Source organism: Azolla caroliniana, unplaced genomic scaffold (assembly GCF_043228905.1).
Source record: "Azolla caroliniana isolate FFs.n. ecotype wild unplaced genomic scaffold, voAzoCaro1.0.p SCAF_5, whole genome shotgun sequence".
NCBI lineage: Eukaryota > Viridiplantae > Streptophyta > Polypodiopsida > Salviniales > Salviniaceae > Azolla > Azolla caroliniana.
Window position 1 is genome coordinate 5,288,163 of NW_028230440.1, and position 26,449 is coordinate 5,314,611.

The 26,449-nt window shown below is 37.5% G+C and overlaps 5 protein-coding genes across 9 annotated transcripts in view; 4 read left to right on the top strand and 1 right to left on the bottom strand.

Moving 5' to 3' along the window:
* The window catches only part of LOC147863848 (peroxiredoxin-2E-2, chloroplastic-like), a 44,808-nt gene that overhangs the window by 3,259 nt on the left and 15,100 nt on the right, over positions 1-26,449 (top strand). The gene's annotated exons all lie outside the window — the stretch shown is intronic.
* On the top strand, positions 2,971-4,384 carry LOC147863849 (uncharacterized). Of its 4 annotated transcripts, none has more exons than XM_087320251.1 (2): positions 2,971-3,804; positions 3,889-4,384. In XM_087320251.1, exons 1-2 carry the CDS (start codon positions 3,019-3,021, stop codon positions 3,934-3,936), a joined length of 834 nt encoding a protein of 277 aa, XP_087176377.1. In that variant the 5' UTR covers positions 2,971-3,018; the 3' UTR covers positions 3,937-4,384. The 4 variants fall into 4 exon arrangements, with proteins under 4 accessions (XP_087176377.1, XP_087176376.1, XP_087176374.1 ...); XM_087320250.1 differs by having other exon boundaries at positions 2,971-3,584; positions 3,627-4,384; XM_087320248.1 differs by having other exon boundaries at positions 2,971-3,477; positions 3,520-4,384.
* LOC147863850 (pentatricopeptide repeat-containing protein At1g11290, chloroplastic-like) lies at positions 8,986-11,833 on the bottom strand. Of its 2 annotated transcripts, XM_087319132.1 has the most exons (3): positions 11,616-11,833; positions 9,554-11,439; positions 8,986-9,521 (listed from the first exon to the last, which is right to left on the bottom strand). In XM_087319132.1, the coding sequence occupies exons 2-3, from the start codon at positions 10,852-10,854 to the stop codon at positions 9,509-9,511; spliced, it is 1,314 nt and encodes a 437-aa protein (XP_087175258.1). In that variant the 5' UTR covers positions 10,855-11,439; positions 11,616-11,833; the 3' UTR covers positions 8,986-9,508. The 2 variants fall into 2 exon arrangements, with proteins under 2 accessions (XP_087175258.1, XP_087175257.1); XM_087319131.1 differs by having other exon boundaries at positions 9,554-11,833.
* On the top strand, positions 12,536-15,655 carry LOC147863851 (pentatricopeptide repeat-containing protein At3g09040, mitochondrial-like). Its single transcript, XM_087319510.1, has one exon. It carries the CDS (start codon positions 12,754-12,756, stop codon positions 14,905-14,907), a length of 2,154 nt encoding a protein of 717 aa, XP_087175636.1. The 5' UTR covers positions 12,536-12,753; the 3' UTR covers positions 14,908-15,655.
* Positions 22,259-26,373, top strand: LOC147863852 (arogenate dehydratase 2-like). The gene is made up of 8 exons (XM_087319518.1): positions 22,259-22,750; positions 23,853-23,920; positions 24,009-24,101; positions 25,211-25,411; positions 25,505-25,585; positions 25,760-25,855; positions 25,993-26,070; positions 26,177-26,373. Exons 1-8 carry the CDS (start codon positions 22,462-22,464, stop codon positions 26,330-26,332), a joined length of 1,062 nt encoding a protein of 353 aa, XP_087175644.1. The 5' UTR covers positions 22,259-22,461; the 3' UTR covers positions 26,333-26,373.

Genomic DNA, 26,449 nt, shown 5'->3' on the forward strand with positions numbered 1-26,449 from the left:
GAGAGCCTCTCTCAAATCATGTAATGGTATAGATAAATAAACCAAATTATGTGTATGCATAATTATGTGCAAGGTGTATGTTTGTGACAATGTGATGCAGACAAATAAAGCTAATTAATCACAACAATCTTGACCTCCAACATTTTGATGAACTTTATGAGTAATTCATATGAAGCATATAATAGTGAGGGTATATTTGCAAAAGGACTTTTTTTTTCAGAAGGTACGCAAGCACAACTGTCCAGACATCTTAAAACCTGGAAACATATTAACATAGTAATTCAAATGATGGTATCATGGAAGAGTTTTTCCCAATGAGAGAACATAATGCACTTGCTTTTCTTAATAATGTATGGATAATATATACTGACGAGCTAGTAATATCTACTATGGACCATTTTACCCTTGGTACATATTTTAAGTCATTTCTGGTTATTATTTCGTAGCCTTGGGTTAGGTTCTAGTTTTATTGTCAACCTACCATTCTCTTTTTGTGCTCCTTTTGTGTTTCTAAAAGTTATTTATATAGGTGGTGCTCCCCTTGTTGGCATTTGTAGCATGGATATTAGTACTCTTTAGGCTTGATACTTTGAAGATCCCCTAAACATAGCAAAACTATTAGAATTTTCTAGCAATGTTGGTCATAATATTTACTTTGAATCAAACTCAATTATTCAAACGGATAAGGGTATTGGGACATAAGGAGGATAATCATCCTCTCCATCATTGTAGATACCCTATACTCTTATAGTCTCCAATATAATACAATTAGGAACATCATGAATAACACCTAAGTTCGAGTCCATCTTCAATTTACTTGGAAAGCAAGAAGGATAAGCAACCCCTATGTTGATGGTGATACTCTATTATACTTATCATCTTGAGTATAATACAATTAGGGCCATCATGCATAACACTTAAGTTTGAGTTCATCTTCAATTTACCATGAACACATTTGACTACGAAGCTTAGTTTGAGCCGTTAATTGACCCTTGAGAATAATACTCCATGGTTAGTTGTCATTTGTAGTTGATACCCCTTGACTCAATGAGAATTATTGGCAAACAATTAACCTTTCTCTCAAAAGATGGGCTATAACATTTAGTACTACCTACCGTTTTGTGATAACATACTCGTCTGTAATTTAAACATAAAATAAGACTAGAAGCTATCAAAGGTAATATTATGCTACAACTATAAAGATAGTCAAGTCAAGTCACATTAATAATACTTTCACAAAAATAAACAAGATGAATGAGAGCCATGTTTAAAAGAAAGGAACCTTTTTTCAATAAAAGTTTGTGGATATGCTTGTTTTTAATTTTGTCACATTTAAACATGACGAATTGAAATAATAGGAGCCACGTTTAACTAAAAGGAACCAACTTCTATAAGTGGTCCTAGATATGATTGAGATTATTGACCAAAGTTGAATAAGATCATATTAACTTAAGAAGTCCAAGATAAGCATATTTTTAGAGCAATTCGGAATAATAAAAACTCTTGGTTACTACTTGAAACGATCTTCTGTCGGTTCGTGTAAATTTCTAAAAAGTTCATCTATTGTGCTTTGACATAAAGTATTTGTCTTCACTTCATGATATTGCATTGCAAAACTCAGGAATTTCAAACACCTTTTGATAATAAAGGGAGCAATGTAACTTTTACTATACATGATTCAGCCACCCCCAAACAAAAGGTAAAGACATTATTAAAGGTTTGGGTATCATTGTTAATAATTCAAAAAACGTGTCCGCCGTAGTAAGGCCTCAGACATTGAAAGGATCATAAAAGAGATTTCAAGAAATTGCTTGACGTGACCTTAGACGAAGGTGTGTTAATATCACTAAAGGAGAATATGTGGAAATGCTAATTACTATCATTTCTATAAAATGCAATTTTTTGTAGTTTTTAAAGTTCCCCCAAGTCATCTTAAACAAATTTTCTGTGGCACAAAAGTTGCGCTATGAAATAGGACAAACAACCCAATCAAATAAATATTTCAGCAAGAGGTTTGCGATGTTAGATTAAGCCTTAGAGGTGCCAACATTGTACATGGAATTTCAATGGCTTTCTCAACATATTTTAGATATCTATGTTGGTCCGACGAGGCACACATCTGAAATATCATAAGATCGGGCTTGCATAGCCACAAGACATCATGAGAGAGAGAGAGAGAGAGAGAGAGAGAGAGAGAGAGAGAGAGAGAGAGAGAGAGAGAGAGAGAGAGAGAGAGAGAGCATGAATGATGATGGATATTAGGGCAAGGAGGATAGGTAGGAACCGAAACAAAAGACAGAAGAAAGACATTTGGGGACATCTGATAAAGAGAGAGAGAGAAAGAAAGAAAGATATATTGTCGTTTTCTAAGGCCAAAATTGGCCCATGAGACAAATGGTTTACAACAAAAAATGGGATATTTAAGGGAGAGAGAGAGAGAGAGAGAGAGAGAGAGAGACGAATGAATGACGATGGATGCTAGGACATAGGTAGGGACTGAAACAAAAGAGAGAAGAAAGACATTGGGGAATGAAGATATCGAAACAAATGGTCGATCACAAAAGAATGTGGACATTGAATGGGAATCAAGGGTGATAAATATATGTATGTAATAGGGACTCGAATTTGTGAGAGCTGAAGATAAGGGAACCCCAACTAATGGTGGGGGGATACAAACTCAAAGAAAAGCTTCCAAAGGGTATATTGGTAAACACAAAAAAAGAAAGAAAAAAGCTTCCAAAGGGTATATTGGTAAAAACAAAAAAAAGGAGGCCTTGTGATGGACAGAAGAAAGTTAAAGACTAAAAAAAAGAATAAAAAGAAAAACAGAGAGACAGAGATACAGAGATACAGAGGAAAAGAAAGAGATGAGATTGATTCCCTTCTTTCCTTTTTAAGGCACTATAAATACAACACACCCACAATCAGACAGAGGAAGAGAAGAGCAGAGACAGAGGAAGTGCCTATAAAAGAAGGGGAGGGGAGGGGAGAGAGAGAGAGAGAGAGAGAGAGAGAGGCATGGGTTTCTCTGAGACTCTGAGCTTTGTGAAGAAGTATCCGATCACCCTGTGTGGGTTTTCATTGCTCTTCATGCCCTCCGTCCACCAGCTCCTCCTCTACTTCACACCCCTTCTCCTCTCCACAGGCATCTTCGTGGTGGCCATGCTCACCTCTGCTAATCCCAGCAACAACACTACAACATACTCCCATCATGATGATGAAGATAATTATGATGATGCCCCCCCCCATCCTCGCGCCCATGGTTTTGAGACCTTTGGATTTGTAGGAGGAGATGCCGGCGAATCCGATGGTTGGGGTGCCCATCTCGAACGAGAACCCCAATTCTTAATGGCAACATCTACTACCCATAGACTCCTCCGCCCGAGAAAAGCTCGGCTCACCCACAAGTGCGCAGAGGCCAAGCAGGAGACCCATGAGTGCGAAATGCCGGCCGCCGAATCCGATCCGACCCCGCACCTGTCTGATAACCCCCTAGCAAGCGCCGAACCGGATCCGGACTTGTGCGAACAGCCCCTAGCACGCGCCGAGCCGGACCCGGACTTGTGTGAACAGCCCCTAGCAAGGTCCCAGCCGGATCCGGACTTGTGCGAAAATCCCCTAGCAAGGTCCGAGCCAGACCCAGACTTGTGCGAAAAGCCCCTAGCAAGGTCCGAGCCGGACCCGGACTTGTGCGAAAAGCCCCTAGCAAGGTCCGAGCCGGACCCGGACTTGTGCAAAAAGCCCCTAGCAAGGTCCGAGCCGGACCCAGACTTGTGTGAAAAACCCCTAGCAAGGTCCGAGCCGGATCCGGACTTGTGCGAAAAGCCCCTAGCAAGGTCCGAACCGGACCCGGACTTGTGCGAAAAGCCCCTAGCCGGTGTTGAGCCAGAATTGTATGTGGAACCCATCCTCGTGGACGGGGCGCGCCACTTGTAAATGAGAGGCACATGGAGGTTGGCAATGTAGAGAAGGCCCTTGCCAGAAGTGCTGGAGAAGCCCTCCCACATGATGTCCAGATGCTATTGGTGACTTCTAGAAGATTATCCATGGAGCAGCACCATGACAATCCCCTGTCATTGTGCTTAGTGAACAACACCTTATCCCAACCATCGCGAACCTTGCAAGTTGCCTTGTAAACCTTCTCTTCGCAGTGTTGCGCTGACTCTGTGTATTTTGCTATCATCTTTCTTTATGCAGTTTTGCCATAGCCTTTTGGGTGCAAAACCATCCTAAGTGTCAATGAACATGGAAGCAATATATGATTTTGCTTGTTTTCCCACAAGGGAGAACTTTGTATAGGGTAGAGCCTTGTATGAATTTTATTATGTACTAACTTATTGGTGTTTTTTCCACAAAAATCATTATTAGTATCAGTTTACTATCACTATAATTATCAGTATCTTGATTGTTAGGGACCATGGCTCATTTCCTATTGTACAAATTGTTTTTCTTATATTCCACCTTTAACAACTTATCGCATAATGTCCAAAATAGTGGGACCAAAATCTTATGCTACCAAGTTCAGGTTTTCTTAATAGCATATGCTATTTGTTTTTCAGTTTATAGTTTCATTAAGGTTCAAAGGTCATTTGGGAGTTTTTCAGCGTGTTTTTATCAAGTGGAAGGCTAGATTGGGGTGCATCTTGTATGTGATCTATTCTTAAAAGCCAGTGGATTTGTTGGTGATTGGAATTTGGAAGGAACCCTTCTTGGGTTAGACATAGTTGGTTTTGAACTTTTGTGTAATTCCAAATTGGAAAACAATTCCCTATACCATGGGTTCCCCAAACTCCTCCTTTGGATTGTGCATAAGTTTCTAATGCACTTTGCTAGATTGCCATGGTTTCCCCAAAATCCTTCTTTTGGATTATGCATATGTTTCTAATGCACTTTGTTAGATTTGTCAATCAGAATGTAGCATGCTTTAATTGGTTTTTGCTCGGCTTCATATGCGTAGCATAGGACATGTGGCATACTGAAATTGCCTTCCCAGACAAAACATGAGAAGATCTCATGGACTCAATAACTAGACAAAGAAAATCCCTAACATGAGGAGGTCCCACGTCTTCGATGCAAGGTGGACAATGTCCTTGACTAGAAAATCTTGATATATAACAGTGTGGTTGTAGAACAAAGTATTTCATATTGTGGTGCACAAAGCACCACAATATATCCATTTAGTCTATGTTTATGTATTTTTTGCTTTGTCCATATGTATGAAGGGTTTTACTCTATCTCAAGCCAATTCAGAATTCACTAACCATTTGGGTACGTAAAAGTAAGAGAAACCCATTTGTCTCCAAATTTAGATTCCTTGATTCAAAACTTGTACCACTTATGTGGACTCTTCTCTACTTGAATATTTTGGGGAACTTAGCATAAAAATAAATCCCATATATATATATGTATGTAATCTTTTACTTATTCTAAACTTTGATAATTGAGTTGGCCATGAAGTATATTGTTGCCCTTAATGTGCTATCGTCTACTTATTGTGTATTTCATGGAAAAGGTGGCATATTTAAATCAATGTGCTTATCTAAATTTATCTTTCGGTTTGCCACATTTGCTACAAATTTGTTTGAAAATTGGGCTACATATCCCCAAGATTCTAACATAGTCACCCTTCAACATTCCAGGATTTGCCACAATTTGCAATGCAACTTATGCCAAAATAGTGATGAGGTGAGGGGCAAGAATAGAGATTCTTAGCAGGCAAACTCTTCAATGCAATCTAACATATTGCGTTCATACATAAGGTGCATTGCATTTTATGTTTTGTGCATGACCGTGTCATTAAGATTTAGCTTTGAGACCACAAGACAAATCCTCTAGTTCTAAGTGTTCTTCTATCAATTTTATGACAATGGAAACAGAAATTAAAAGTAGCACATTGATTTATTTAAATTTCGGAGAACTTACAAGTTTAAGAATGTTTCAAATCATGATATTGTGGTGTGGATGTGTTCCTTATGTGCATTTCACAATATTAAGCATAATACATTAATTACCATATATCAAACAACTAATATAGAATGCCATGGAAATGTGTAATACAAACACATCAATGCATATAAATGAAGGTATATGTTGGGCTGATGTAAATAAGATTCATGCTTTACATACATAATTGTAATACATGTGGGGTTATTGGCTGATCAAATATATTTACAATCACATCCCTAAAACTATAAATTACTATTAAAATCGTTGATATGAGTTTTGGTTTACCTAGCACTCTAGAGCATCATCTTTCATTTTCTACTAAAGAGAAATAGGCACAATCAACAAAGCAAAAATCCCTTGGACTTTGGGGTTCTCCTCTAGCAGCTTTATTCTTTGTCGAATATTTTTATGGATTTATCAATAAGGACACGAATATAGACAAGTTTGGGCACTTTATCTTAAAACAAAACCAATTACACTACAATGACACTTAGTTATCAACATACAGTAAGTAAGTAGGTGGCATTATGTGGAAAACATGATGGGTTGCTATCCCTTTTTAACTTCTCGTTTCCACCACAAAAAAGAATGCATTAAGCTATTTAAACCCTGACTCACATATATTTCATTAATATTTCATACTATATACCATATACTATTTGAATGTTACTGCAAGAGATATGGAGTGAAATTGTAGCCAATCTAAAGAGCCAATATGATGGCCTCAAGGACAACTCCGATGGAGTTGAAAGATAACGAATAGCCTTCATCCAACAATGGTCTTCCTCTCCCTTTCTTGAGTTAGTGGGCATCCACATAAGATGGAACTATCCCGTCCCTACAGGGATTTGTACATAATCGTCTCATTTGTAAAATTTTATAACTAATGGAAGGAGTTTTTTTCTGGAAAGAATATATATATATATATACTATTTGAATGTTGACATCTAGTGCCACTATTGTGCAAGAAACCATTATCAAGCAACAAAGAAAATGTACACCCATTTGGATTCAACACCCATTTACTTTTAATGTATGCAAATTGCAATTCTGAAAAGGTGGCTTGTCTAGTATAGTTTCAAAGTGAGAAATGATATCATCATGATGAGGCAACATGGACTTTATTCATTTAAGTTTCACACTCTAAGATACACGATCTTGATTGTTGCAATTACTAAGAGATGTATAGCTTTATGTCAAGTATTCAAAGGGTTGTTTCCATGTTTTAATATTTATATGTTTGATCTCCATGAAACACGTTTCACATTTCCATGAGTATTAAGTGCCAAAAGAACATTGAACCAAGTGGTATTATAAATAGTTTTTCAAAAGATTGTGGTCGATCCATAAAAAAGAATCAATCAAACGCATCAAGGTGAGGGATAGTAATTTGTCATAAACTAGTTAGAGGTCTCAAGGAAATGTGTTGATACTTTTGGTTGCATATGCAAAACTAGTTGATGCTAACCCTTATTTATAGAGCAAGAGACCTTACACAAGAGACACATTAGGAGGATAAACTTTTGTAGGTAAGAACTAGGTTACAACAGTTGAAAGCGCTTAGATGGGATGCCATTACTCTTGAAATTCTTATCACATTTTAGGACTATTTGAACGATGCATTAGTATACGTGACAAATCAAGTCTAGAAAGATTCATAATTGCCTAACTCATAGAAAAAGGGTTTGATCAAACTTTGTCCAAAGAAGAAATCATGTGAAACATTTTTAGATTGGGGGCCAATATAGCTTATGCTATGATATATAAGTTGATTATTAAAGTCTTGGCGAAAAGAATTAAAGAATAATTTTGTAAAGGCATTCATCCTAATGAAAATGATCTTATCCATGAATACAAATAATCGATAACATTGGTAGTGCCTATATTGGTGTGTAGTGTGCAAAATACACACATATAGATATAATGATAATGCAAGTAGATATTGAGAAAGCATTTGATACTATCCATTTAAATTTTGTGGAAGCTAAAATGCAAAAGATGGGGCTTGAGCATAAAATGTCAGAAATGTTTTATTGGTTATCTGAAAATAACTTCAATAATGTATATTGTATAAACAATCATGGATTCTTGGACATTATATGATTTGGTGAGGCAAGATAACTCTACTAGTACATTACTCTAGGCAATTACCATTCACCCATTTTATTATAGTTCAATAATCTTGTGACAACTGGTCAATTACATTGGTTACAACTTACAACCATCAAAATGCAAGGGATCTTGTGCCTTAAGCTTATGAGAATGACTCTTATTTTATGTCAAACAATGATCCCCAAAATATGCAACCAATAGCAAATTCTCTTGAGTTGTATGTTCTGGTTGTTGGATATGTGTCAACTTCATTAGATAAAAAATCTTACTCCTATATTCATGTGATTGGCATGCACATGTAGGATTAGGGCACATAATTTGCACAAACGAAATACCAACACATCTCGGATACCCACTTGATTGCAATGCAACAAAGAAGAAGAGGATTGAATGGGTTTTACAAAATGTCAAACAAAAGTTGAATCACTAGAAGATAGCAACCTAGCCATTGCATGTATGCTTATGAACAATTCAATCAATATTGATGGCTTATCTACTAACATTACTGCTTCCTCATTTGCCAATATATGTCTTCAGTCTCCTATGTTTGGTATTTGGAAAATCATTTGTTGGGAATGTGTTTGGCAAGTTTAATGGTGGAATGAAAGGGCATCCATTTAGCACCAAATTGATCAAAGATCAGAAGTTAGTAGTGCAAAAGGTCTTAGGATGCAATAGAAATATATCCTCAGGTTTATCACTTAAGCAATGAATGTACTAATGTAGATGTTTATATATCAGGTTAAATTCCAATAGAGAATCCCACCTAGAGAAAAGGAGAACCATTTATTCTCTTCATGCGAGATGTTGTAGTGGATCACAAAGAATGATTCACTCGTTATGGCCTTGTTCGTCACCAATAAAGGTTAGCCATCAGCTGAAGCCAATGTTCAAACTCAAGTTTCCAGAGATATAGTTCACAAATCATTTTTGCTACAAGGCGATGCCATCTTTTACCATTGGGTCAGATTTTGGGCATTTTAGACCATTTGGATAAGTCAGAATCATGTGGCACTTGGTTAGATGCCTATTGTGGAATTTCATTTCTTAAAGTCCACTTTGAGACGATCTCTTTATGATAGTCTCCAATTTATAAAAATCCCTCCAAGAGATGTTTCAATTTCATTTTGGGCACTGAAATTTTGTTTACTTTTGTTTTTCACGGGGTTTTACCTCCCATTGAAGTTTTCCACTAGCAATATTATGTATTGCCAAAACAAAAATACAAATTTCTTAATGTGATGGTTTACAGCTACATCACCTACTCCAAGAAAAGCTTTCAATTTTTGTTTGAGTGCCTGCGAGCACCATATTGTCCAAGGGTATTTTTGTACATTAACATTCTTTTGTGGATTTTCAACTCATATTGAGGTTTCTCAACAGTACCACAGCTCATAACTAGGAAAAATCTATTCCGCATTTTTCTATGCTTTACTTCCTTTGGTATATATCATAACAAAAAGGTCTTCTTTCGTGTATATATCATAACAAAAAGGTCTTCTTTCGTGCATCCGCATGTAAGGCATGACCAAGTTCTGAAATAACTTTTACCCTATAACCATGTTCATCAGCAAGAGTTTTTTCTCTCTCCATGAGGGCAGTGCAAGCATGAATAACAAACATGAGAGTATGCTGATCTTCATTCACATATGATGATTCCTTCATTTGTCTATACAAAAGCAAAGCATTTTCGACGTGGCCATGTTCAACATAAATACACAACATTGAATTCCATGAAACAACAGTTCGTTCTGATAGTGCTTGAAATGCATACTCGGCATCCACGATAGAGCCACACTTTCCATATACATTAACTAATGTGGTACCTAAAAAGACGTTTTCCGAAAATCCCATGCTCTCAGAGACCATATGTAATGCTCTTCCAATTACAAGAACCTCGGACTTTATGGGAACAACCTCTTTGTTCTCAGCCACAAGTATACCACATGCACGAAGCGCAAAAACAATAGAGAGATGGTCAGGTTCAACGCCCTCTTCCTTGACCATCCTTGTATAAAGCAATAGAGCCTTGTCTCCTCTTCCTTCTTCGACATAGGCAGAAAGCATTGCATTCCACGAAACGACATTATGGTGATGAGGTGACATTATAGAGAACACATGCTCCGCTTCCTGAACCATTCCACACTTCCCATACATACTAATCAGCGTGGAAACAATCCTCACATCAAAGGCAAAGCCAATTCTTAGAGCATCAGAATGTAACGCACGTCCAACTTCCGAAGCCCACGATGAGATGAGACATTGGTTCTTATGTGCTTTTTCCTCCTTTCCAGGTTTTTGGCCATTTTCACTTTTTACATTGGATGTGAGAATTCCACAAGCTTGAAGACAAATAACAAATGTGACCGCATTTGGATGCATGCCTTCCTCTCTCATCTGCCTATATAATAAGAGTACCTTCTCTCCTTCACCATTTTTGACATATACAGATAACATTGCATTCCACAACACTACATCAATTGCCTTAAAACCCATTGCAAACACATGCTCTGCTTCAAGAATAGCACCAAATCTTCCATAAAAGCTTACAACAGAACTTACAACGAGTGCGTCTTTTACAAGACCTATGCTTTGAGCACAGTCATGAAGCTTCATGCCTTCTATCAAGTTTCCTTGGTTGCCAAGAGCTTTGAAAAGGCGAGCAAAATTCAGCTTTGTGGGTTCAAAGCTCTCTATGTTATTGCCATAAGTCAGGCCTCCATAAATAGAAAAGGGTATATTTAAGCCTTTCGAACAAAAAGGGGCATTCCTTCGTGGAATAATCCGAGAATTCATGAATTCACTCTTCTTTCTCTTACTGTATTGTTAGTTTGAATGTCTGCCAATCATCACATTCTGAAAGGGAGGACTTCTATCACGAATTCATACAATCCAAACACTCTACAAAAATCTTCAAAAACTACTCCAATTTTACACACACCCATATTGTGCTTTCCGCCATCACATCCAATTAATATCATCATGTCTTCAAGAGAATGAATCCCTCTCGAATTTATATTATCCAACCACTCTACGTACATCTTCAAATGCTACCACAGTTTCATACACATTATGTTTTCAACCATCACATCTGATTGATGTCATTACATTTCTGAGAGACCAAATCCTTTTCAAGCTCATACAATCCAAACACTCTACATACATTTTTAAAAGCTGCCACAATTTTCATATACATGCTCATACCATGAGTTTTTTCTTCTCAAAAATCACTTCCAATGGAATCACGTATTTCATGAAGCGGGTAATATACCTTTTTATGCCACATTGCATACAATCTTGAGAAAGCCTCTGAATCTCCAAGATTTTTTGCAGGGAAAGATTAGGTTTTCTTGCAGCATTTCTCCATGCCATGGAAAAGCTCTTAAAAATTCAGTGAAATATATACATGCATACATACGTAAATATATCTACATATATACACATGCATGTTGATGTATATATCTCATCTCTTTCAAAACACTCTGTTTACTTCAATAACCGTAAAGCTAATTCTTCATATGCTTCCATAACCTTTTCATAGGATGAAAAATATGTACCTCATGATTTCGTCTTTGAGCGTAGGGGCAAATTGTTCCGATTAGCATAAGATTACCCCAAAATGCCACATTATTTTACCTAATTCCCTGGCTGGCATTGGATTGGAGAGCCGGCAGCCATTGTTGCATTCTGCCACTTTCCGGAGTGCCACAAAGATTAGTACAAAGTTCAGGCTAGCCCCCAATCAACTTTCGTTGATCACATTCTTACCAATCAATTTTCTCATATAAATATACACACACACACACACACACACACACACATATGTATGTATATTATGTATGCCATTGAAGCAAATTTGTCCACTCTTACCACAATTCATGTGTTATGCTAGGAACGCCTAAAAATGGTCGAAGTTCGAATGTTTGGAAACCTTATTGAAACAATTCGTCTGTGATCTTTTCAAGTGTCACCACAACTTAGGGAAGGGAGATGGGATGTGGTTTTATCACTTCCTACAAGTTTTGCCTTTCCTTAATGTTTTGCTTGCACAAGGCATATATGATATGATGTGTTGGGACGAACCGAGGATAATGGAAGCGGGACGTAAGCCGACAAATTGTTCATTTTTCTTGAATGATAGGATATTCTAGAAGTCTTCGAGGCCAAGAGAGAGGAGAGATGGCTACCTTCCCTATACTCACAATTTGTCTCTTTTGATGAAGTGTTAGTGCATGTCGGAAGCTCAAATATCTCCTTGCAGTAACATTGGACAGATTGTTGAACGTGTTTCGAAACAATACCATATACATAGATAATAAGTAAAAGGAATTTTGTGAAAAACTCTAAAATGCCCCTAGGGTTTTATTTATTTCCTCAAATGCCCTTTGATCAAGAATTATACGTGGAATTATGTAGTCAAATCATCTCCATCCCTTCAAGGAAAACTCTGGGGTGCCCGGCCCGTGGGGTATTTTTCCAGGGTGAAGAAAATCTCAGGGGCATTTTCCAGCAATCGAAAAACGATTCACGGCTATTTCAGTATAATAAAGATAGAAAAATGCAGCGGCATTTCCGGCGTTTTTCCCAAACAGTCTTCTGAAAGAGATATGTTTTGCCCATGTTCCAATCAGAAGGCATCGTTGAAGAGTAGGAAGAAAAGGAAGAAAATGTGGGTCGGGTAATCTATACCTTGATATGAAGAGATTCTCGTGGCATGGAGAAATGCTGCAAAGAAGAAGACCCATATCCCTTTTGAATCTTTCGGATTCAGAGGCTATTAAGCTTGATTTAGAGGTGTATCGAAACCTTCTACATGACTGTATCAATAGAAAATCTATTGAAGATGGTAAAATGGTACATACCCACATCATAAAACATGTGGTTCCATTGGATGTCATGGTTGAAAGCACACTTGTCAACATGTATATTAAATGTGGTAGCTTTGAAGATGCATGCCGAGTGTTTGAATGTATGGATTCAAGAGATTCCGTGTCTTGGAACATGATGATTGGTGGATATTCAAATCACAAACGTCCGAACGATGCAATCAATATGTTTTGGGCAATGGTGAAAGATGGATTTAAGCCCACAAAGATCACATATGTTCATGTTTTAAAGTCCTGCACTGACTCTGGTTTACTAGAGCAAGGTAAGAAGTTTCATGAACTCATTAAGAAAGAGGGGATTTCTGATGTCTTCGTGGGAAGTGCCCTTATGGGTATGTATGCGAAATGTGGTTGCATAGATGATGCACGGTTGGTTTTTGAGGAAATGAAGGAACACGATGTGGTTTCGTGGAATGTTATAATTGGTGTATATGCTGAAAGTGGGAACAGTTTGGAGGCTCTGAATCTTTTCAATAGAATGCAGGAAAATGTGCCTCCTAATGGGATTACTTTTGCAAACACACTGAAGGCATGTGTGAATTCAGTAGATGTCGATCGTGGCCGAGAAATTTATTCCCTTATGGTCAAGTGTGGAATAGAGATGGATATCATCTTTGGAAGTTGTCTTTTAGATATGTATGCCAAATGTGGGAACATTGCTGATGCATGTCATGTTTTTGATTGTCTGGAAAAAAAAGATGTTGTAACATATAATGTCATGATTTCTGGTTATGCGCAATTTGGGCTTGGGAATGAGGCTTTTAAGCTTCTGCGTCGGATGTGCGATGATCGAATGAAACCAGATAGGGTCACGTTTTTAAGCTTATTGAAGGCATGTGTGGGGCTTTCATCCCTCACATTAGGAAAGAGGGTGCATGTGCATATCATACTTTATGGTTATGGCACCGACATTAAGATCGGAAACACTGTGATTGATATGTATGCCAAATGTGGGAGTATGGTGCATGCACAACAACTTTTTGATCAATTGCCCACAAAAGATGCCATCACATGGACGGCGATGGTAGCAGGTTATGTACAACATAGGCAGTTTAATGAAGCTTTCAACCTCTTTTGGGCAATGCAAAATGAGTTTATAGAGCCAACTGAAGCAACATATGTGAGCATTCTTAAGGGGTGTGGTGAAATAGGTTCATTGGAGCAAGGGCATCAAATCCATGCGCTTATACTAAGGAGTGGTTTCCAGACAACCATTCCAATTGAGAGCACACTTATAGACATGTATTGCAAGTGTGGGAGTGTGAAACGAGCCCGTGAAGTTTTTGATCAAATGCGAAAGCATGACGTTATCTCTTGGACAGCCATGATAATTGGTTATGCTCAGCATGGGTATGGAAAAGAGGCTCTGATAATAACAAAAGAGATGCTTGCAAAGGGTGTGATTCCTGACCACATCACGTTTATGGGCATTCTATCTGCATGCAATCACATGGGATTAGTGGAGGATGCTCTCTCTTACTTCCATTCAATGAGTGAAGACTATGGTATAATGCCAGGACCTGAACACTATGGATGCTTAATTGATTTGCTCGGGCGGGCGGGTCATTTGGATAAGGTAGATAATCTTATGAAGAAAATGCCACGTCAACCGAATGCTATGGTTTGGACATCTTCATTGGGTGCTTGTGGAATCCATGGAAATATGAAGTTGGCAACACATTCCTCACAGTGTCTTCATAGTGTAGAACCAGGAAATACTGCAGCTTTTGTTCTGCTTTCTAACATGTATGCAAAATCTAGTGATATAGAAAATGTTCCAAATGATGGAAGAACAACAAGAATAAGAAGTACAGAGATTGGAAGCATGGAAAATGAGGCAGTGTATAATTATATTGAGGTGAATAACAAGGTAAATGTTTTCAGTTTTGAGTATTCTGAACATCCAGATATGCATGTGGCCAATGACAAACTAGAAAGATTATCGGAAAATTTGATGACATAGGGTTAGGTCAAAGGTTAACTCAATAAATCAGCAAAGAAGACCAGGGTTTCTTGTTTTCATGCAACAATAACGATAAGCTCACCATTGCATTTGCATTATTCAAAACTTTCTGTATATTACCTATTTGTATATTCAGCAACCGATCTACTTGATGTATAGCCACAATGTGACAAATTATAAGCAAAATTTGTGGGCATCAAATAACTTTGAACAAGGGTTTTTTCCTTGTGAATGTAAATTGCACTGAAGTCTAGAAAATACGTCATAAAAAAAAATTCGATATATAAGCAGCACTCAAAATCAAGAGGAATTTCTGCTAAAATTGATGGAAGGAAATAATGCGTCTATGGGAGTACAACATGTTTAGTCCATAAAATAACAACCCAGTTGGGTTGTTCAGATTCCGTCATTGCTCAATGTGAACTTGATACTGAACAATCCTAAATGTTGAGAGATTTAGAGTTCTCTTATTTCTTTGACAATGTCCTTGACGATTGAATCTTCAATTTTCCTCTTAAACACCTGCCTTCATGTGATTCTCTCTTTGATGGGAGGACCCTTTCTATCTATTAGAGTGCTGCGATGAGCTCATGGCTCATGGCTCATTATCCCATTGTCCCATTGTTTGTTGAAGTGACTACACACTTTTTACTATAGAAGAGTACCTACCAGGTTTGTGGTGAGGCTATTTGGTTCCAAATCATCCACTAGAAGAGCTCCTGAGTCTCTTCTCTCTTTGGAGTCCACCACCTTGAGAAATAGGAGGACCTTGTCTAATTCGAGAAATATCCGGTTGAGAGCTAAGAGACATCCACACCTTCACTAATATTTCTTTATCATCCTTGTGGAGTCACTGGGGGGCAACACTCTCATCAATACTTCATCACCATATAAATGAATGAATGTGTCACATTGCTTGAAGCAAACTAAGAAAGTCCTAGAGAATAACATGTGAATGCATTGGTGTTTATTGTAGGTGTCGACTGTTTGATATGGTGCATTGATGTGGCAGGGGAAGAGAGGACAAGAAGATGTCTCAAATTAGCCTCGGAATCTAGGCAAGATCAACCAAGTGAAGAAGGGAAGAGGTAAGAAAGAACAAAGGTAGCTCAAATGGTAATAGCTAACCATTCCTAAGAATAAGGTCTATTGTTTGATACCGCCTCTAAAAATGATCGGAGTTTAGGAAAAGATGAAGTTGCAATGTGTGAAGATGAAAAGAGGGTGAGCAATAAGGTGAACATATTATGTGTACTTTTGGTTGAATCAAGAGTTTAATGCAAAAAGAAAAGACAGAGTGCATATGAAAAGAGAAAAATAAGACCCACTTCCAATTGATAAGATAAGCCATGGTAAGAGCCATAAATGGGAGGGAGATAGTTCATTGTGGGGTCATTGGCTTTTTTTCGAGGCTACACCTAAACTTCAATTTTGAGAGGAATACCAACATGGAGTGAATCATGAGAGTGCACATGGGAGGCCTACAATGATCAAGGTGTTGCGCTTATCAGTTGTAGACTCGCCACATTGACTCAAAGAGTTCCCCTTTTATTCCTTTTATATCCTCTCAAGCATTCTTCTAATTCAATTGAACTACTCTTCAAAAATATTTGGCCTTCTTTCAACATTTGTGCTCATTTTATGCAACCTCAACTAGATTTCTACTAAAATTTAAGAATAATTTACTCAATAGTCCACGAGTGTCTTAGGGAAATGATCTTGGGTTGATAGTTTCGAGTCATTCACACATATGACCCCACATGTGTGAGTTTTGGATTGTTAATGCTAGGCAAGCAAATCAACAAACATCCACTTGTGCTTAAAGGGGATTTGGTTCAAGGGTTTCAACCTCGTGGAGCAAGGTTGACTTTGAACAAATAAGATTTCGTTTGTGTGAAGCGACATACACCCATTGAAGCTTATTTCCAAAAAAACCTACCTTCATTTCGTGCATAGCTTCATGTTTTTTGTTCTTGACAACAAAACAAAGCTAGCAAGGGCTGAAGTTTGATAGCAACAAAGCAAGGTAGTATTAAAGCTTGTTCCATATTAAGCAAGCAAGTGATGAAGCTTGTTTCATGGGAAGCAAGGGTAGCAACTATGCATGCTTTGTAGGAAGTGAGGGCGAGCAATCATGTGTGCTTTAAACAATGAAAATGTGTTAGTTCTATGGGAACTTGAAGTGTGGAAAGTGAGCATACATTAGGATGGATACAAACACATGTGCATGGATATAATGATGGAGCACGAATGGATGTATATTTGCAAACACTTTCAACTATGATACCTCTCGACATCAACACCTAGAATTGAAAGCTAAAGTTAACTTAGAAAATGATATATATGTGAGTAAGAAGATTGTAGCTCTGTTTTTCTTCGCAATAATTATAAAATGGAAACAACGAGACTTCATATTTTGTTATTTTCTATTTCTATATAGCTTCCTCAAAATGCATAGTCGTTGCTTATACTTTCCTTGCCTTTCCAAAAAGGTGCACTCATGTAACTCCTTATTTTATTTGCTGATTTAGAAATGCAATACGTTGTTCAATATATTATTCATAATCATCGTTCATTTAAAAATTGGATGTGTCTTGCATGCAAGACGATCTCAATAATGCTGAAGCGCAAGGGTGACAACATTTATGTAACAAGATATTGTGTTGATTCATATCCCTCCACTGGCATTACATTCTTCTCCTCCATCATGTTCCAATTGCATCGGTTTCCACTTAGATATGTTTCTTTTCATCTTAAATGCAACTTCCCCTCTATCCACACATTCATTTTGCTTGATCGTCACCTTTGATTACAATTGTTGCAAATAGTAATTAGTTGTTAGTTGATTTCTATGAATATGGGAGTGTGTTAAATATGATATTTGTTGCAAAACAATTATGGACGAATATTTGTTGCTTGCTCCTTGAGTTTAAGGTGAGTAAAAGAGGGCATCCAATGTTCTACCAAATCGCCTATGTGAAGCTAATGACATCACTACACAAAACAATTTCTCTTCGTGAAATACTAATCATTAACTCTTCATTAGCATAAAACAACGAATCTTGTTTACTACAACCCATAGTTCCAAATCAACCACGAGATCCAAGAAGAGGCCAATTAGCTTGTATTTGGATCGAAGTTTTTGATGCATTGGAGGATTGACAAATTGTTTAACCTTCACATATGTCGAGCTTTGAAATTTTATTAGTTGATTTAGCTTGTTTGGACCACTCAGTTATTGATATGCTAGTAAACGTTTTAGTTAATGGTTAGGATTTCACATGTTTCGTGTTCTCTCAAGTTTGCAATCATGTGATTTGGTGGATAAAATTTCCACGAAGTATAATTAAACAAAATTCTCTCAAACTTCAATTAATCCTTTTCACTCCGTGACGTATGTTTTTTTTGGAATCCAATATAAACTTAAGCTAAAAGTGTTGCTTAATCAGTGCATACCCTATAGTCCATAGGGTGATATTGCATTGGGGAATATTTGACAATGGGTGAAAGGAAGCTCCAGCCTCCAATGATATCCTCTAAAGTGCTTTCATGAGTATGCTATTATGGCAATACTTGGAGAAAAATCCTTCAAGTAAATTCATGTCGATAATTATGATAAGAGGTTCACACCATCTATCCATAATGGTTGGATGTGGACCCATTGGAGGTTAATGATGCTGAAAGCTAACAACATCAAGGCCAAAACGGTAGTAGGTTATGTTTGAAATAGAGGAGGGTGGAATTTTAATGAAAAAGGCACAATTCAACACTTTTCTCCATTTTGGCGTGGACTCTATGCATTACTATGCCTCAAATGTTTGCTTTTATATTCTACGTGATCATTTTCTCAACTTGATGTTATAGGTACAACATACTAAAGTCAATTGAAAGTCTTCTATATCATATTGATAGACCTATAACCTACATTTCAACCTCCATGTTCATTCCAATACGGGTTTTAGGATTCTCACTGTCTAATTTCTATGCTTTATGATGCAATAATCAAAGTGTGACCTTAGGAAACATGTAAGCTCCATGCTGGGAACATTGACATGCACAATACAAAGGCTCCCAACTTTGAAGAGTGTTGATTCTTGAGGAGAATTTAAGACGTCACATCTTCCTTTCTCAAAGACCACATGGCATATATGCTATTTCCTAGAGACCTAATGCCAAGACACAAAGAGTTATCGATTCCTTGTAACCTAAACCTTGATATTGTTGATTTTGCCATCTTTAATCCCTATCTCTAAACCTCATGAATTGTTGACTTTTACTCATTGATCAAATAGTCGAGGAAAATGTGGAAGAGAGAAAGTGTTGATCTCATTTGATGCAACAATTTCTATGATATAGATCATTTAATTAAATTAGAACAAATAATGACCATTCTTCACAAGTTTATAAACATTTTTTATGGCATAGTAGAATCCTAAAGACGAATGCAAGAGACTCTAGAGGATACAATATGAATGAGACATCGAAACACCATCATCATAATTTGCTAACTAAATATTTTGGTCATTACTGTTAACTTGTTTAGGACTGGAAAAGTATGCCAATGAGAGGTGATGAGAGAGATGATATGACATATATCTTAGGAATAATTGTTTAATGTGGTCTTAGAAAAGGTGGTGGATAAGATTTGGATGAATTTTTTTTGGAAGTACATGTAATAAAATATAACTTTCAAATTGACAGGTAATCTTATATTTTACACATTGAGGTGAAAAACCGGAAATTGGTCGTTGATGTACAACCCCCTTGCTTTGGAATGTACATAATATTTATCCAATTCCGGAATTATTATTTCAGGCTAAGAGAATCAATGAATAGTGTACTTAATTTTGATTATGGAACATTGTCTCGTGGGGCTTCAAAACTTGTTCAAGATTAACCAACACTTTACATTCACAACCTTCAATATTGGACATTGAATATCAACGTATACAACATAAGATAAAGAGTTATAATAAATGTTGAAATCTTATCTCACGTGTTTTGAATTCCTAATCAAGACTAATCAACAAAGAATAAAATATTATTCACTGGCTTGACTTTCGATCTTGTAGATGCATATTAAATGCATGTATTTCACGTGGTCTTTCCAATCGGGCAAGGAAAATGTCCTTGTTGACATTTACTTGAAACCATTGTTATTAATATGCGCCCATTGAATGGCAATGGCTACTCATTTTCATAATGTCCATTCATTGAAAAGAAACTACTATTATGCATTTGTATCGGTTTCACAAATTACTATTCGGAAAATGTATAATCATTTGCATGGAACCTTGATGACTTTTGTGCACACATTTTTGTCTTTTGCCTTCTTCACATCAGTGTGGGCTGGCTTTGTGTTCATTTACATTTATATTGTGTAAAGTGAAATTTGTAAATGTAGAATCAAGATATTCAAGAGAGCAAACAATGGCTCATTTGATTGGGTGCCTCACTCTTATTACAACATAAATGCACCTATTGTAGGAATCACTAGGGAAGATTGCATGCTCCCCTATATGTGTTTTTGGAATCATCATTTTTAAGACGATGTATTTAGATTGATGCTTCATTGGATTAGTAAGTAAATTAAATGTGAGAATTGTGGACTCCCAGGATGAATGGTAAGTATCTTTCATTTGAAGTATTACTCTTGATCCCATATGCTTCTTCCATCATACCATCTTGGGTTCAAATATTAAACAGTGGCACATTTTAGAGTATTTGTTTGACGAGATTATCCAAAATCAAAATTTCATCTTCAATCAATGTTTGTATGTCATGCACTATTCTACTTGATATAGGGTAAACCAAAAATTTGTCCTCCATGCTCTTCAAAAACTTAATCCACGGGTGCCACAAATGCCTTTGAGCATATGCAATCTTTCAATATGGTAGGCTTTCAATCTAAACCAACTGGTAGGCTCGATTCAAACACATGCATGTAGAAAGGAGCACACATACTAGAACATATAACAAGAGAAGAATATATGATGTTTATTGCAATGCCAACAAAAGTATTATAAGCAAAATAACTGGGTAGAAATATCAGCTCAATTGGTTTCAAAATACACAATTGGTTAGTTGCATTGTTGGGCACCATGAATGTTTTATTTTACGCACATACGCATTCATATTTATATAATCGATTGATGCCCATGTGAAAGTTCGCCTTTTATCGCAAAACCATTAGGCCAAAATCCACAGAAGTTGCTCAATACCGTACTTTCATTTCTTTTTTTTCTGTATATGCTTCACCGTGATCCTTTTGTTTCGAAATCATTTCATGTATATAGAATCTCCGTGCTGTAGGTTTTAACCACACAATTGGTCAGATGAGTATTGGTGGTTGGGTTAATTAATTAACCCACCAACAAGGCGTGTTATAAATGTATGTATATGCACATTCATGTTTTATTGTCAATGCCCCTACGAAATAAAGCAAAAAGGCTTACATTATGTATTACTTTGTGGAATTCCGTTTTTTTTCCAACCTATGTGGCTCACATCGAAAGGTGCAAAAAAGAGTTGGCCATGGCTAATTGCAAACAAGCGAGAGCAGAAAAGAAAAACATAGGCGACAGGGCTACATGGTTCACAGAGACAACCCCCCCCCCCCCCCTTTTTTTTTAGCATCACGAGTTAGTTGGCCATAGGGGGGGGGAGACAAAGGAGGTTCGAGATCTCCACCAAAAGGTCATAGTACAATTGGAAAAATGGGTGGTGGGCAAGCGAGAAAGAGAGAGAGAGAGAGAGAGGGCCAAAGAGACGGACGATTCGAGCACGACGGCATGCGTGCATAGAAGGGAAAATCCGATGAACTATATGTGTATCATATGGTATATGGTATGGTAATTGGTATGGTGTGGTGTGGTGTGTATAAAACGAGGAAAAAGAAGCACATGAGATACATATGCATTTAAGTTTTTAACGTGTGCTCACGCGAGTAGCAACACACACACACACAAATACATTTAATGCAAGAAGCCCATCCACAGAAAGAAAGAAAGAAAGAGAGAGAAAAGAGAGAGCAGAGAGGGGGCTGCACGTGTATATTGTGTGCGCTCCAACCCTCTCTCTGTTTGTGTCCGTATCCGTATCCGTATCCGTATTCGTATGCGTGTCTATGTATATATAAAATTAAAATAAAAACAAATTTTAACTTAATATCCATATATATATATATACATATACATATATGTACGTATACGTATACGTATCTGTGTGTGTGTGTGTATGTATTTAAATGCTGGAAATGCTGCTTCGCTATGGCCATAACGTGGTGCTGCTTCCCTTCCCTTCACTTCTCTGTCTCTCTCCTCACGCCTTCTCTCTGTTGCTATTGTTAGACGACGGCGATGGCGATGGCTATCGCCTGCGGCTTCTACTCCTGCCTCTGACGAAGAAGAAGAAGAAGAAGAAGAAGAAGAAGAAGAAGAAGAAGAAGAAGAAGAAGAAGAAGAAGAAGGAGATCGATTACCGTAAGAAAGAGACAGAGGAAGAGACAGAGGAAGAGCCGACCGCCTGTCTGCAGATTTCTTCTACCTTCCTGCCATGACCATGCAGCATCAGATGGCTAACTCTGATCATCATCATCATCACCACCACCACCACCATCCCAACCCTTATCCCCACTTGCCTCCTCTCTTCCCCCCTCCCCTCAAGTCCATCTTAGCTCCTTCCAATCCCCTACCCCTCTGTGGCTCCCGTAGCCGTTCCTCCTCCGAGGCCGACCTTCAACAGCTCCATGAGACCTCGCATCTTCAGCTCAAGAATAATGGCTTTCTTCACAGCAATGGCGCTCACCATGAGAACGGTGGCAGGGAACTTGTCCCTCTCCCTAGTAAGTCTTCTGAAACACTTCTCATCATTCTTCTGCGGAGACATCGTGTGTTATAATGTACGAAAAGTTGCAGGAATCAAATATGGCGTAATCCACAGCCTTTTAGTTAGTAGCATTTCCGCCTTCTTTCTTCCGTTCTTCCAGATTTCAGAATGAACCAATGATTTTGCTTCGCATTCCCCCTCAAGTATCTCGTATATATGACCTAGTCTGATCCTTGTTCCGGGCAGAAGCTGTGTGTAATATCTTAGTATTGTGGAACATTCCACACCTATTGGCTGTATGTAACCTAGTACCCTTGAACCTTTCCCCACGTTTGGAGATATATCCTAGTCTGATCTTTCTTCTCTTCAGAAGAAGTTTTGTTGCAATGGGCGGAGTAATCAATTCCACTTCTGTTGTAGCCTTTGTAATGTTGTCTAATCTTTAGTTTGCACCAAGAGGTTGTGTTGAAATGTGGCATATTCCACATCTGCTGTTGCATTTCTTTCAGCTTTGACCTTTCTATGCATAAATTGTTTATTTAACTGTTTAATGTGCTGGGCAAATGGGAGGGGTGTATTCTACTATTTTTGTAGCATTTCCTTTGGTCATATCAATTATGAGCATGAAAAGAGCGTGCAATTTGAGAGGATTATCCTGCAAAAGTGGAGAGTGCCACATGTTTTAGCAGAGATTTTGCTTGATGTCTTAAAAGAGTGGAGTTTGTAAGTGCAAAATTGGTGCATTCCGTAAATTTGTTTCCTTTCCCTGAGTTCTTAAACACAAGATTGACTAGATATTATAATGTCATCCTACCAACGTGGAGCGTTCGAAATCTACCATAGACAATTGACATCAAGGTCGAATATTTCTTTCTTTTCCTTGGTTATATGACCATGAAAGCCTGCGTACACTTAAAATTCCCCTTTTGCTCAGTTATGATCCTGAAGAGTTGTGTTTCTATGTACTATTGTACAGCAGCGGTCTGTTTGATCATTCACAGAAATCTTTGTGATATGCGATTCATGAATTATGAATACATAGTTTTTTAAATATGAAGGTACAAAGTTTTTAGCAATTATTATAATTTTTACTGTTCTCTTATTTTTTTATTACACAGGGCCTTTATCAATGACGGATTTGTCACTTCAGCCTACACATGGGTCTCAATTGAGAGTTGCTTACCAGGTAGTTAATATATAAGGTCATATTTGCCTTATACACAACTTTTTGTGTCTAAAAGCATGTTTGTGAACAGTGTTCTTCCTGTATGTAGGGTGCACCTGGTGCCTACAGTGAAGTGGCTGCAGAGAGAGCCTACCCAAATTGTGAAGCTGTTCCCTGTGAACAGTTTGAAGGGGCATTTAAGGTGATGACAACAATACTCCTGTAAGAATTAAGAACTGAAGGTTTTATAAGTGCACAGGAAGAATGCGTTCGGAATTCAAAGAGCACAAATTTAACTGCTTGAATGAATGAAAGGATATCATGATTCCAAGATTCCAAGTAAGAATTAAAGGTTACTGAGTAAAAGGGTTGTGAGTCCTGAAACAATGATTGTCGTGGGCATTTTGGGATCCCAGGTGAGAGCAGTCCTCAGGAACATGACTACTTGATCCCCTTACAGCCCATATTAACTCAAGATGAATCCACAGATATTTAGTCACACTCTAGGGTGTGGATCACGGAGTAAAGATAGATACAAGAAAGTGGATTCTGCGTGAATGAACGAGGAAGACCTGATTCATGATTCAGCAAATCTGATGAGGAGCATTCTTGGATGAATGAGGAGGAGATCTGTTTAATGCCTCGTAAGAACCGTTGACAATCATTCTTGAATGATTAATCCCATGATTTATATCCTGTAGCATGAAATCCGTTAAGGCACCTACTCTATAGTATCCATACTTTTTATGAAAGTATATTGCATCTCTTTGCAGCCTCATAGGATGTTCTGTTCTCTTCAAGAATGTTAATATAATCTTTCTATCATACCCCTTTTTGCGTGACAGGACTACATAAACGTATGTTGATACGCTGGAATTTGTATCAGTTATGGAACTTTCTACGTATCTTGACTCTGTGTGTATTATGCATACATGCATTATCTGATTTTCTAAACCCAAATCTCATTGTCCTCAATTTGGTGCATGTGGCCATAGTTGTGGGTAAGAAAGGCCCCTGAAATTGAAATGAATTATCAATGGGATAATGAAACTTGATGGTGATACATTCACACTATAGTGACTGCCCTTCGAAGAATAAAATATATGCTTTTGATGGGAAGTGAACCTCAACCATTATACGTTTCCCAGGCTAAACTTGTGATGGGATGTGAACCTAAACCATGTATATGTGCATTATAAAGTTCTAGCCTCTTGCATCTGGTGACACTGGTCAGATCCCAATTAGGATTTATGAATGTGTACTGTCTCTGTACTAATTAATCTTTCACTAATGATAATTCCTTGTTTGCAGGCTGTTGAGCATTGGGTTGTTGACAGAGCAGTGCTGCCCATAGAAAACTCTCTTGGTGGAAGTATACATAGAAACTATGATTTATTACTCAGGCATAGGCTTCATATTGTTGGTGAAGTTCAGCTCTCCGTGCATCATTGTCTTCTTGGGTTGCCTGGTGTAAAAAAAGAGGAGTTACAGAGGGTTTTAAGCCATCCTCAGGTTTGCAAATAGTATTTAACAACTTCAGGCAAATTTGAAAATTTTATCTAGGTTGACGTTATAACATTGTTTCTGATATTTTTCTGTGCATAGGCACTTGCTCAATGTGAGAATAATTTATCAAAACTAGATGTAATTAGAGAAGCTGTGGATGACACAGCAGGTGCTGCCCAGGTGCTTCTTGTTCTATTAACCTTGCATAGATTTTATCAGTTCTTTTTTACAACTGGTTAATCAATTGATTGAGATATAATTTTGGACTTTTCCAGGTTAATCAAATGATGTGCTGTTCTTGCATTTTCCTATAATTGTTTCACACCTGATTTAACTATTTTCTCATATTTGCAGTTTATATCAGAAAATGATTTGAGGGATACAGGAGCAATAGCAAGTGCTAAGGCAGCGGAAATATATGGCCTGGAGGTCCTCGTAGATGGGATTCAGGTTCTTATTCCCTGAAGGGTTTACAAAGACTTGCACTGAAATTTACTAAATTGCATAGACAAATAATAACACCCATTCTGTTAATATGTATCCATACCATTTGTTTTACACTTCTGGAATTTTCTGATCTTAAATAGGACGATTCGGACAATGTTACGCGCTTTCTCTTGCTGGCAAGGGAACCAATAATTCCACGTGCAGATAGGCCTTTCAAGGTAAGGGATTAAGTTGAAGTTGTTGATCAATAGTTTTAAATGCTCTACCCTAGGTATGTTATGATAGATGTGAATTTGTACTCACTGCACTTGTGGATTTACAAAGACAAGCATCACGTTTACACTGGAGGAGGGTCCTGGTGTATTGTTTAAGGCATTGGCAGTTTTTGCTTTACGAGAGATCAACTTGACAAAGGTAAGTGTGACTGGGATGCTGCTGATGACATTATTGACAATTTATGTTATTCTCTATCAAGTATAACAAGATATTTATTCCTCCTTCACTTAATGAAGCATAATGACATAGTTACCAAGCTTCTTGTCTCTTTCCATAAACTTTTGCCTGTAAGGATCTCATTTAATTGGTCAATAAAAACTT